The 13,832-nt window shown below is 38.1% G+C and overlaps 1 protein-coding gene across 15 annotated transcripts in view; it reads right to left on the bottom strand.

The window, feature by feature from the left end:
- The window catches only part of PRLR (prolactin receptor), a 154,869-nt gene that overhangs the window by 21,130 nt on the left and 119,907 nt on the right, over positions 1-13,832 (bottom strand). For 13 of the 15 annotated variants that reach the window (XM_032095366.1, XM_032095365.1, XM_032095364.1 and 10 more), the window contains 2 exons: positions 3,106-3,219; positions 1,990-2,122 (listed from right to left, as the gene is read on the bottom strand). In XM_032095366.1, coding sequence (XP_031951257.1) covers positions 1,990-2,122; positions 3,106-3,175 — 203 coding nt within the window. In that variant the 5' untranslated portion in view covers positions 3,176-3,219. Of the gene's footprint in view, positions 1-1,989; positions 2,123-3,105; positions 3,220-3,844; positions 3,964-11,215; positions 11,259-13,832 lie in introns of all 15 variants that reach the window. The other 2 variants (XM_032095368.1, XM_032095370.1) reach the window with 2 other exon arrangements.

Raw genomic sequence — 13,832 nt, 5'->3', positions numbered from 1 at the left:
TGAGTCATGGGGCAAGGCATTGATGGGCCATTAACAGAAAGAGAGTCCGGAGGGAAGAGGCAAGGAAACACTGCCCCATCTGGTTTCAACAGCTCATGAGGACGGTAAAAGAATACACTGCAACCCAGGACACCCAGTCATCAGTCAGTTCTTAACACAGCAAAGAGTGCTCCTGTCCAAGCTGTGGGCTGTCACCTTTTCCAAGAGAATGCTGTGGGAGACATTATCAAAGGATTTGCTGAAGTTCAGGCAGATTACATCCACAGCCTCTCCTGACTGGGTCACCTGGTCATAAAAGGAGATCAGGCAGCAGCCTTCCTTTCTGAAAGCCATGTAGCTGGGCCTGATCCCTCCTGTATGTGCTTTGTGGTTGCACTCAAGGCAATCTGTTCCATGACCTTCCTGATGTCAATTTATCTAACATGATCATCAACACAACTATCTCGAAAAAAAAAAATTTACTTCACAGTTGATTACTTATTGCCTTTATATGGGTCTCTGGCTTCTTTAGGAGAGGGGATTGTTTTGTAGTCAAAGCTGGCCTGGGTGATGTACTCACAGCCTACCCCAGGTGTGAAGAACTATACAAACCCAAAGCATCAGCTCATGTGCAAGAATGCACTTTAGTCCCACAGTTATGCTCTATGCATCATCAGTAATAAGGTTTCTTAGTTTCCAGGCAGTTTTGTCACAGTTGACAAAGAAAAGATGGGAGAAGGGGACTGTACCTAAGAGACAATGAGCCTAGAAACATAGTCATGGCCATTGTCTAAAGTGCTTGGCAGAGCCTGGGTTCAGCAGATTTAATGAAATGGATAAGGACCCCTATCTTTCCCTAAGCAGGACTGCTCTGGGCAGTGACAGGTATGAATTAAAATGTTAATTAAACTTTTTGATAAAGACTGAAACATCTGGGCTTTCATAAAATCAAAGCTCTCAAATCACTGTTGAGTGGGGCAACTTCATTAAAGTCTGCACCTTTTTCTGCTCAGTGATTTGGAATATTTAGTTTCAGCAGGGATGTCTGAGGCTTTACCTTGCCTGTTCTGAATCTCACTGGATTTATTAAAAGAAAATTTAGTGCCTGAGCCTCTCTGCTTACTTGTGCCTGTTGAAAGGCCTTTTGTTTTTAGGAAGAAAGTTCAGTTATACAAAGATGGACAAGTTAATTAAAGTTGCCAAACATATACGCACTTTATTCCTGAACACAATGAGGCAGTCACAGTACTTACCAAAATACTAACTTTTGAGATGCTATACCCATGTCTGATTTCACTCTGTTTTGGGAACCATTGACCACAAAACCAAAAGGCGGAACAATGACTACAGTCCAGATGGGGATTTTGGTGTGCATGGTAGTGGACAAGCTCCTTGGCACGGCCCCAAGGGCCCCACCAGCCCTCACTGCCCCTGCCCAGCCCCTCCATGTTCTACCTGGCTCCCAAGTCACCAGTTCAGCTGGTCTCCAGCTCCATAGAGCCCTGTCCTTCCCAGACCCAGGCTCCTCAAGACACCCCCAACCCAGGCTGATGTCCCACCCCAGCCTGGCCTCAGCATGTCCCTGTCCCCATCCCCAAGGAGGTGACTGATGCCCAGGGCTGGGCTGTCTCCCTCCTGCCCTGCTCCATGGCTGGGATGGTGGGAGACCTGCTGCCCCACGGTGCCCTCATGCTCCACCGCTCAGAGGAGACCCTGTTCAGCTGAAAGCTGTGTGCTTCCTGAAAAGATGTGCCTTTTTTCCCAGCACATCTTCAGACAAGTGGGATTTTCGGTAGATGAGTTTCAGGAGGGACAGGCTGAAGATTTGGGGCTGACAGTGATCACATTTTCTTCCAACAAGGGAAGCCATGGATCTTATGCAGCCCTTGTTGTCAATCTGAGGTTAAAATGGATTCATAAAAACAACTTTACAAATTAGTGTTGTCATTCTCTCGGTCTGTCATAATCATCACTTGATCACTTACAGAATACATATGCACCAGTTGTTACCTGTCCTTGCTGTAGAACAGGGTGTAATTGTTAGGACGTCCTCCATCTGAGCCAGGCTTCCACCAACAAGAAAAGGTTTCCTTTTCTAGAGAACGACATCTTATTATCTCAGGTTTTCCAGGATACGTTTGTCCTAGGGAAGTGCAAAAACCCAGCTAGTTAAATTAGTGGTGGTCAATAATTTCGGATGCTATTGTTGAATAATAAGTCCACCATGGAATGCTTTTTCGAAAACAATAAAATTACATGAAACTGAATTGGGCAAATAACTCTGCCTGGGAAAAGGATCAATATTCTCTGAAAAGTAAGTACATTTTACCTCAAACTTTTAAAACAGCTAGTAGAATGATTTTGCTTCTCTTTTTAACAAGAAAATTTAATTTTTACCTAAACTCAAAATTGTATCTTTATCTCCAAATTAAACTGCAGAGATGGGAAGTAAATATATGACCTTTAGTCTTCTTCCCCATAAACATGAAATTTTTTCATCTTCAGATAATTTTAAGATTAAATTTCACCTTCAACTTTGCAACAGAACTAAAATTCCATTCTTTGTGCGTATTTGGGGAAAATTATAGGTCAGAAAATTAAAAAAAGAAGGAAGTCAATGGTCTGGATGGAGTTTTTTGGGTACTAGCAACCTGAATATATTAATTAATTATTCAAATATTCCCTGTTAATCCAAATACATTTAAGAATATTTCTTGTTAAGACTACTTGTCATTAACTTATACCAAGAATACAGACCATTTTTAAAATGAAAAGCATGTGACCTTTTAACCTAAGCTTATCTTTGTTACATTAAAGTTTCATGTAATTATCTCAGATAGTGTAACTATTCATATGCTAGTTCCCAAGAAGGTGACAGGCATAAAGTGAGTATAGGGGTGGAGTAAGTGCCTTTCAGTATTGCCACCAAACAACCCTTAAATTAATAGTATAAGAAGAAAAGAGAACTCCAGGCATTTTCAAAATTGCCATACCAAACTTCAGAAGAAAGAAATTTAAATACGTACATGCTCCTGTGGTGGTCAGGATAGATTGGGTAAAGCCTCAGACTTTTTTAAAGAAAGTGTCTTAAGGAAAAACAAGTGTTTCAAGAAGTGTTGTACTTACCTGTCAGACCTACTGTAGTCAGAGCAAGCTGCAAAATAATTTGAACTGATGAAATGAATCTCTGTTTCATGATGCCCGTCTCTCTTCAGGAAGAAGTATCAGATCAAGGGCTCACTGAAAAACACGCCATCATGCAACAATCAGTAACAATGCTCAGCATGTAATACGTATCACTTGACTTGATCAAAGTCCTTTTTGAATTGCAGTTAATTGATTCTTGTTCTCTCTCAAAAAGGTGAGGCAACACCAACAGTTCCACTTTGGAAGCTGAAAACCTGAATCACAGAGAAGCAAGCAGGTCTTCCCAGAGGTCTTTGAATGGTTAGCAGGACTAGGATTACAGCTTCTTAGCATTAACAAGTCTTGCATATTTCTTTGGCACCTTGGGATCCTGGTTCTTATCTTAGAGTTCTAACTTCTAGATTAATTAATTAACCTAAGAAAGCAGCCTTTTGGTAACAAAAATATAGTTTTATCCCTACTGATGCAAAGAGGAGGTCAACATACTTGAACTCTGAAAGTCCTGAAAACAGCAGGCAAATAGAAAATGTCCAATACATATTTAGAAGTTTATGATTTTTGATCCAGTCTCAAAACTTCTCAATATTTGGGACGGTCAATGTTGAATTCAGGATTTGAGCTGAAGAATGCTACTCTTTCAGTTCATTCAACTAATTGTCTTTACTGCATTTGATTTCGTAGTAAATTTCAGCTGAAATACAGATGTGCGAGAGCTCACCAGTTGTGACCAAGACCCAGTCCCTGAAGTGGGCTGACACCACTAGATGTCCTCAGAATTCAGGTTACAACTCGGGGTGCTCTGGAGTCCCTGTTGCTGCTAAATCTTGTTCGCTTAGCCTGAAGAAACAACATAATGACTTAAAGCGAACCTCCTGCTTCTCCCACCAGTATGCTCCCTGCTTGGAGATGACAACTGCAGTCTCAGTAGCCAACCTCACTCTTCGACACTAAAGAAGAACAATTTACTATCTAAATAGGGAGCTCCTTATCTCAGCTTTCCATTCCTACCCCTAGCACATTTACAGGTACTTGTATGCTTGCAACCCATTCCATGTAGCACAGCATGGGAACAAAATGTGTTCTTGGTAAGGAAAAGTCCTTTGTGGTTTATCAGATGACTGAATTTTCAGTATGCAAGTCATTTTCTTTATCAAGAAACTATAATCCATCATCATACAAATGTTTGTCAAGCACAAAGCCAAGTGTCAGTTAATGCAGCTAAGTCTAAAACATGTTTACTGGGGACAGTGTGGAAGAGAACAACAGTTGGCTACATTCCCATACGCCACTTCTGAATATCCAGGCATGTTTCAGGCCTGTGACTGAGCTACAGGCTGGAAAATTGCATCTGGGTTAGTTTTAAACTCACTCAGAGCATTTTGTGCATATACAGACAGTGAAGAGAGAACCACTTAAATATAAACCAGTTTGGTGTAAACACACACAATCTTTATTACTGTAAACAAACAACAGGCACAAACATTAGTGTTTGACTTCAGAAATTAGCCAAAAACTTGGGGTTATATAATGAGGAACACAGATGATTGTGGTCATAAAAAGGCACCTTTTTCTCAGGTGAAGGTGAAATAATGAAACTACAAACAGTAACTATTTCTTGTACATATGATAATATTTACAATATTTTATTACTTGTAAAAATAGTTGGAACATTTGCAAAACATGTTATTTTCAAGCTAAGACTCATACAGATAAGGAACTAATACCATGATTTTTTGGTTTTACTTTTATGTATGTACCTTTCTATGTGAAAAATTGACAGAAAGAGAAACTGGTTACAGTGGCTGAAAGAATGAAATTGTTTAATACAACAGATGAGAAGCATCATCAAGAAAGATCTTTATTAGAGCACACTTCAAGGAAAACGGGATGATTTTGGAAACTGAAGACCTAAAGAACTAAATCAATAGCAAGAGGAAGAAATTAATGAATTTAAACCCAAGTATTTTTCTTCTGGAGCATTTGAAAATGAGATGATTGTGAACCACTTCTGTAATGTGTCTGAGTGAAAAAGAACAAGAGGGACATAGGGAAAGAATATGGACCTATCAGTGACACAGACTAAGCTCTGTGTACAATTCTGGTAACTTATATTGGAAAAAAGAACCAAACAGATTTTAGAGCACGACTACGAACATGACACACAGACTGTCTCATGATGGTGATTTCAAGAATTGGCTTTGTACTCTATGCAAGCGTGGTTGTCACCTGCAACCATAGCAGGAGATAAGCACCAAAAGAGGGAAAATAAGAATGTGTAAAAAGTTTCCATGGTTGCTTGCTATTAGGTATTTGCTACTCAAATAGAGCTTAAAAGGCTTCTGGAGAGATGTCGTGTTCTTTTGAAAATACTTGCTTAATAAAAAGGTAATGCCCATTTTGTCATAACTGTATCTAAAGTGCATCTGCCCTATCTATGACATGAAAATGTTTTCATAAAAGGGTGATTAGCGTTATTGAAGATGCTGTGAGGTAATGTCTCACTTTTAGGGCTGAATGCACTTTTTTATAAGGGATACAGTGGACATTGATTTGCCAGAATGTCATCCAAAACCAAGGATTGAGTAACTGTTAATTAAAAGATCATACGCCTCCTTTTGAAAGTTTGATTTAATTCCAACCGAGTTATTGCATTCTGACATTCGAGCTGAATTTCTCCCTTTTAACACAGCTGTTAGATAGTATTCAACAGCTGCACATCACATGCCAGACTACAGTGCTCCTTGATGGAAATGGAACTTATGACTGTTGTTTTAGAATGCACAGAAGAGTTAGATATTCCTCTAAAATAATGCTGCTCTAGAATTAACAGTATGATGAAATTGTAGGTTTGAAAACTGTGCTGACAATGCTACTAGATGAAGATGAAAGCTAAACACCAATACTGAAATGAGGTGATGTGAAGCAGAGTTGAGAGAAACATGTCCTTGTCCTAATTGACTTTTAGTTCTTGCATTCTTTTCTTTCTTTCTTTCTTGGCTATGCAGATGGATAAATTTCTTGAGACTGACAGAGAAGTCTTTACTCAGTTCTGCACAGATGGAAAAATTTTCTATCTGCAATGTTTTCAGGCTTGCAGGAACAGGAACAGCTGTGTATCACCCACTGGCAATGACATTATGTCCAACGCAAGTTCTGCTTCTGTGGCTAAAGAAATAAAAAGCCAAAAGTACTTTACCAATCTCTACTGAAAAAGTTTGACATTTCCATTAGTCATGATGATAAACAATGTTCATCTTTCAGGCCTGGGGGAAGGCAGTTTAAGGAGTTGTCAAAGCACCCTAGTTCATTACCATTTGAAAGGTTGAACTACAGATATATGAAACCAAATACAAATAAAGAACTCAGTAAAGCAAGAATGTGACGGTCTGTTAGATCATCCAGAACATTCACTGTGTACTGTGGACATGGCAGAGGTCTGCCCTCCCACACAGAGATCACAGATGCCAACCTGGATACATGCTCCCAGCCATGGCCTGAGCATCATGGCCAGATATGTTTCTGACTGACGGTGATGGTTGGGATTATACTGCAAATTAAAAGATGTAGATGTGCAGTGTGACCAGAGCTCTGCTTTCCCTCTCTGAAAGAGCCCTAATTGGATGTCTCTGAATCCCCCAGGCACCCAGTACTGCCTTCATGGTGATGTACAGGCTCCAGAGAAGATAAGGAGCTCAGGCATGTCTCTGATCTGAATTTCTTGTGACTGATTCCAGCTGGCTACTTTAAGCACATAGGTTTTGTGGCGTACTTTGTGAGGAAGCTTAGTACCTGCTGCTGGCTATGAACCTACATATCCCGTTAATTTATTGTGACTAAGGGCTTCGTATTTCTGTGTTGCATAAAATGGGAGCAGTGGCAAAGCCTTTTAGATTTCATCTGAAAAGCCTATATATGGGCTTATAATATATTTTTCCTAAATTTCTCTCTTCCACGAATCACCTCCTAACAACCCTTGGAGTCCTTCCTTTGATTAGCAGTCAAGATGTGATGATGAATGGAACAAATTTCCTCACCCATGGAGATATGTTCCCCAGTCTAAGGACTTGAGTCAATTTTGAAAAAGAAAAATCACAAACCCCCAGATTCTTGAAAACAGTTTAGACCCTTACATCTCCATCATAGTATTTATGCTCTTAATTCCTATTGATTTTACAGAACTGAGCCTGAAATTCTCTTAAGAACTCTCACTACTTAAACTGACAAAAAAATAAAAAGCCAAGAGAAGAAATTACCATTATCCCTACTTTAGAGAGTGAACAAAAATAAAGAATGACCAACAAACTCATAGTAGAAGTGTAACAAAAGCTAAAACCTGATAATTTTATACAATTTTTCTTTTCTTTTCTTTTCTTTTCTTTTCTTTTCTTTTCTTTTCTTTTCTTTTCTTTTCTTTTCTTTTCTTTTCTTTTCTTTTCTTTTCTTTTCTTTTCTTTATACCACTGCTACTGCCTTTGTTTTCCCACTAAAACAAAGCCAATGATTTAGCTAACAGTAGTTATCTTTCTCTACCAGTCTCATATCTCCTGAATATTCCATTTTCTTCCCTGGTGGTTTGTATGTTTAGCCATAATTTCAGGATTTATTTTTACAGAAGTCTCTTGCAGAAAAGAAAATAATAATTTCTAAAGAGTAAAATTTTAGAGACTGAAAGCTAGAATTTACATTAGAACTTGAAATATGACGTACATTCATCTCTACCAACTACCAAGATGAACTCCACAGTCATTATCTTCTTGCAGTAATTTTAAGTATTTTTGTTATATAGCATAGTCATAAAGTATGAAACTGAATTTTCTACCCAGAGGATTCATGTATGTGAGGAAGCTTTTTATGACTCTCTTTCATGAATGTCAGATTACTTGATAAATTGAAAAAAAAAAATCCAGGAATAATATATTACCAAAAGTATCACTACTTTATTCCTAAAACATAAAAAGGAAAAAAGGTCACTCTTTGTATTAGCTACTGTAGATACTGACACTCTAAGTAAATACACTTAAACATTGAGAACAATAGAGACAGTGGTAAAATATTGTACTTGCTTTCCTTTATCTATTTCAAACAAAATTTTGTAGCAATGAGCTTTGGATGCAGTTTAAATTTACTTGTAGACTGTGCTAGGCTACTCAATTAAAGGCTAATCAACATCTGCATAGGCCAGGATATGATCAGATAAAAACTGAAAGGGCTGGGGGAGGAACTCTGGCAGCCTTATCAGTGAAAATAGGGTGCTGGGAATGAGCTACACCTAACTACCAAAGCAGAGTCAGACCACTGTCCTCGTGTGTAGCCCACCAAACTAATGCCCTTCCCCCCGTGACTCATTGACTGAAAGAGGTAGAATACTCATTAAGGGATGCAGTGGGAGGAAAGGTTTTGGGGAGAAAAGGAAAGATCCAAAGTGGACTGGGGAGAAACAACAATGAAAAATAAGGGGAATAAGGTATTCAGTATAAACTGGTGGCTTGTCAGACTGAAGTGTGCGCTGGATCACTGTGCAGTCTACCTGTACGCTCATTAAACCCTATTTCTGTCTCCCATCTGGGAAGACTGCTCTGAGTCATACTTTTGGATGCCACTGAACTTTCCACTGGATTAGCCAGTGAAGAAAGAGACTGCAAACCTCCAGGTTCGAATGCAGCTCCCCTACAGCTGGGACCAGCTACTAGGTCAGCTAAACATCTAAAAGTAGTTACTAGAGCAATCCATTTCTTTATGCACAAATCCACACATACATATGTAGATCTATATGTTAGGGCTTTGTTGATGTGCGTGGCCTCTGTGTGGGTTTTGTGTCCATGTACCCACCCACTGGGAGCAGCTGCTCAGCTTTGCTACAGTCAGAAACTGAAGATACAGACCTACAGCAGCCTCACAGCTATGGGGTACCTGATTGAGCTGACTCTAGCACACTGATGTGCAATGTTTTACCAAAAGACCTCTACTTTGTTTAACCACCTGCTCTCTGCCATCCACTCCACACTATTCTGTGAAGAAAGAATTTGGATGAACTTCAATAGGCAACTTATCTGCCAGAGCAAAAAAACCTGCTTATACATTAGGTAACTATGAAATCATTAACTTCATCATACTATTTCTAACAAAATCTCTCTGTAAACAATTTGAAACAAAACAGAGTATTTTCCAGCTAAGATTAAGAATGGTCTGTATCTCCCAGAGACAAGGTGGGAAGACATATTACTCAGTTACCAAGGTATTCTTCGGTTCCATTTCAGTAAAGCTAATGAGAGCAATAAAAACACCATGAAGTTATTTGGGAGCTAGACATTATGCCATTAGAGAGCAACAGGTTTAATTGAGGGCCATAAATGGTTTTTTTTTTTGAATGTGCATATTTAAAAGGGCATCAATAATGTGCACCTGAATATGGCAGAAATAGTGTTTGCAGTTACTCAACCACAGCATAAGGTGAAATGCAGTTTAAAGATATAGCTCATTAAATGATTCCTGCTTTAGAGAGGACAGAAATCTGTTTGAGAGTTTGCATGCTGGGAACACTGTTTGATTCAAGGTTGGCTAAATAGAATCTTCTACTACTTGGTACTACATCAAACATACAATTCTATCCTTTCAGCAAATTTTATTCTGCTTTCATTACTTCCTTCATCAGGAAGTGATATTATGAACAGTGGTGTGTCCCTACATAATGTGACTGATGTAAAATGTGTTCTCTACCAAAGTCGCAACAGTGCCACAAGCACTGGCTTCATCATATCACTGTTTGAAAAGGCTTATGATAGAGCAAACCTTAATCTTCTGCAGTAACCAGACCAATGACTCTCATCCAAGTATTTCTACAGCAAACAATCATTATTCAAATCATATTTATTGTGATGGTCCTGAGAACAAAGACAGAATCCTGCCATCTTAGGTACTGCACAAAGAAGAGTTCCTGCTCTTAAGAACTGAAAATGTAAGTAGCAAATTAATAATACAGTGTAGAAGAAAGGGATATAAAAAGCAGGTCAAAATTTGCATACTTTTGGTTTGAGACTAAAGATTATTTTATTGGTAAAATATTTTCAAAATATCCCATAAATTGGAAACTGCCTATGAAGTATCACTTTCGGAAAATTCATTTCAGAATGTCACAAACTCTTTTTCAACCAAAGCCAATGCATGCAAATTTTCAAAATTCTAAAATGAACAAGTATCAGCAAATATCAACATAAAGCATTTTGTTTTGAAATTTTCCAGTAGAACATTTTCTGAAATCTAATTAAATATTTTCATTTTTTCCCGATTTTCCAATAAAATCATGCTATGATGAAAAACTTCTGATAATTTTTAATTATACACAGAATTTCAATGAGTAATGCAATGGCATGAAAATCTTGCTATTTTGACATTTCTGGGGGAAGATGCTGGTGTAGAGGTGAGGAGATTTATTGCAGAGAGACAGAAATTATGAAAACTTTAGAGAAAGCAAAGGAACAGGACTTTGAATGTAGTAAAGGGAACACAGTAATGGAGAAAACTGTGAGAGGTTAGTGGGAATAAGACAATGAGGAGTGACACAGAAATGGGAAAGATCAAATAATCTGTTGGGACTGGGCAGTAGAAGGTCAGACGAAGTTGTAATTTTGCATGTATTGCATGATCCTGTGTGAGTTGCAAAGCTCCTTCCACTGGATGCCAACCCCCAACAGCCTTTTCTTGATGAACTCAGGCTGTGGGGTTGGGTGGAGGTGAAGCATCTCCTGCATCCTAGTACCTGCAAGCATCAGTGAGGCAATGTTAAACAAAGTTGTGACCCTAGCTGTAGAGCAGTTTCTTTATTCCCTTGTAGTGAGACAGCCCATTTTGGCTGAGTCTGGATCTGGAGTCTCTCTTCAAAGCTTTATGACTGTGATAAGACCCTACGAGAAAGAGCCTGGCTGTAGGAGAGCGAATTTTCTTCTTCAATCACAAATATGCTCAGCAATTAACAGTATCAGTGGGAGCAGAGAAAAACAATCGTTTTGTGTTTCAGTGTTCTTTTTTTCAGGAGATCCTCAGTATGAGGTTGTAAAAGTAACTGTTTCTTTGTATTTTTATGAGTACTTACTGTATGCTTACACTTGAATTATTCAAGTAACTGCAGAGTTATTCTGTAAAAGAACACAATTACCAAAAATTACTACTCCAATCAAACTGATAAAAACCACTCAATGTCCTATTATTTATGAGCATGAATATTTCTCAAGTATATTCCCTAAGCTTCAAACTTGTTGATAAATGAGCTTTGTGGTTGCATGCTAAAGACCACCACTGATGCCATGTACAGATAAGTGGCACATTGGTTGGCTAAAGGAATGAAACAACGTTATCCTGGTAAATCTAAAACCAATTATTCAAGTGAAATTTCTGACAATAATGGGAACACAACAATAGTAAACCTTCAGCCTTCAGTGCACTGAACTTAAAATAATTATCTTTTGGCACTCTTAAAGTATTATACCCCCTTTAATACTGAAATATGTGGATATGCAGAGAGGTATCTTTATCATGCCTAGCTCTAATCTTGGTGGCATTTTATAGATTTCCTCAGGTACCTAACTCCTGAGTAGACATGTGTTCAACAAATTTTATAAACAAATTATTCGCTACAGGAGTTTAGATAGGTGGCATTTATCTCTAATATCAGTAGAAAACACACAGCGTCCTCATGAGGGGAGTCTTATTACAGAAAGTCAGATGTTCAAGCTACTGTGAGCTTTTCTACATTTTCTACATTTTCTACAATACTGCTCTATCACAACCCTGTTAAGTTCTACACAGATTGTTGTCTTCCAGACAAAGAAAAATAACTTTAGCAGTGGAAGAATGCTGACGTTCCTAAGAGCTGCAATATGCATTCTGAAGGAATTGGATTCACCCTTTGATCAGGAGTACAAATCTCCCTCATGATTTCTTCACGATGAATATATAAACTGAGTGAAGTACAGCACTAACCTGCTCTACTCCTCGTCTTCAACTCAGGTTGCTAAGCTTTGGAGATTCTCAGCTACGGTGAATTGTGGTTTAAGCTTTTCCTTGGTTTTGAAGTATGAGGAAATGACCCTGAGGTTGCAGACTGGGAGATTTTTATGTACTTGTTTACAGAATAAAGACTAACACTGCAATCTCTGGAGGTTAAAGGTAAATATATTAATGAATTCATTCATTAACCCATTCATTCATTAACTCGTTTGCTCAGCTCCTTAGGAACTGCAATGACAGCACTGTGTCTCCTACTGACAAATGGTAGTATTTGTGTCTCTAACCATAAATTAACGTGTCAAGAATCTAATTGAAAAAAATTATTTTGCAAGAAAAAGTGCTTCATTTTGCAACAAAGGAAATAAATAGCTTCACAAATAGGTCAACTACCTATGGGATGTTAGGTTTCAGACTATGGATAGTGCTTCATTTTAGACAAAAGAATACTTCTGTCTTACCTCTGCTGCAACAAAATATGTGTCCAACTAGATTAACATGAATGTAGAAGCTTGTCCTGCTCCTCTGTGGAGTTTGCACATTTATTGGTTAAAAAATGAAGAAATAGCTAATTAACAGTTTGGAGAAGAAAATATTTCAAGGATTAAAAAATATGTTCTACGCCAGAGTAAAATCTATTTTATCACTTCTCTTCAGTACCCTTCTGCTATTTGGTGAAAAAAAGAATGAAATGAAGAAATTTTGGCTAGAGCGTGTATCAATGCATCAGGCTACACCTGTTTTTTCAACAAAAGTTTTTGATTCACTGCATATTGTACAGCTTCAGTGGCTGTGAAATTTCTTCTCTGCACAAAGTCTCAGACTGGACCTATGGTGTGTAAAGTAAGTACAAGTTTTATAGGCCTTATTACACTGTGTAATGACTTAACCTAGGAACACTGGAGTCAACACTGGCATCCTGTGGCTTTGAAATGGCGTGCTTATTCAAGGTTATAAAACCACAATCAATTTAGGGGCCAAAGGGGAAGGTGGGGCAGGGGTATTGGAGTGATCCTTTCAGAGCTAATTGGAAGAGAAACCATCTGATTTTCACCTAAATGAAACTGAAACCAAAATTTAAAAGTTTCAATCACTGCGGGTAGACAAAGATTAGCTTTTTTAATGCCCAAGCATCTGAAATGTCAGATCTGCATGTTTTAGTCCTACAAAGGCTATCTCACAGAATCATTATGCCCCTCTTCTAAATTAGAAGTTAATAAATCTGAAATAGCAATGACGTTTATTTTAGAAGTACTTAATATCTACAAGGGATCAAAGAATAAGCATCAGACAGATTCATGCTTGCCCTCTGTAGTATGCACTTCATGTTACATTGCAGCAAACTAGGAGTCTTTAGTAAGAATTAAAATATAATTTTAAACATGGTAATTTAGATCACTAGAAATCGATTATCAGCCTCTATAATTACCATCAACCCATTTTGTTTCATATTCCAACATAATCGTTAGGTTTTTGTAGGCACCCAGTTACCCAGTCGTATTTCAAATGGTAAAAATATTCATTTTGTGTGTAATCCACTATATTTCTTCCACAATCCCTGGAATAAAAACCTTATGATGACATTTATGAAATGGCAGGAGGAAAAATGCTGTAACTGTGGGTATTACTTTAGGTAGTAACAGCAAGGCTTTTAAATCCTTGCTTGCATAAATGCTGACCTTTTCCGTTGATATAAAAGTGATTTC

The sequence above is a fragment of the Corvus moneduloides genome, chromosome Z (assembly GCF_009650955.1).
Source record: "Corvus moneduloides isolate bCorMon1 chromosome Z, bCorMon1.pri, whole genome shotgun sequence".
Lineage (NCBI taxonomy): Eukaryota > Metazoa > Chordata > Aves > Passeriformes > Corvidae > Corvus > Corvus moneduloides.
This window is presented reverse-complemented; position numbering and strand designations above follow the sequence as displayed.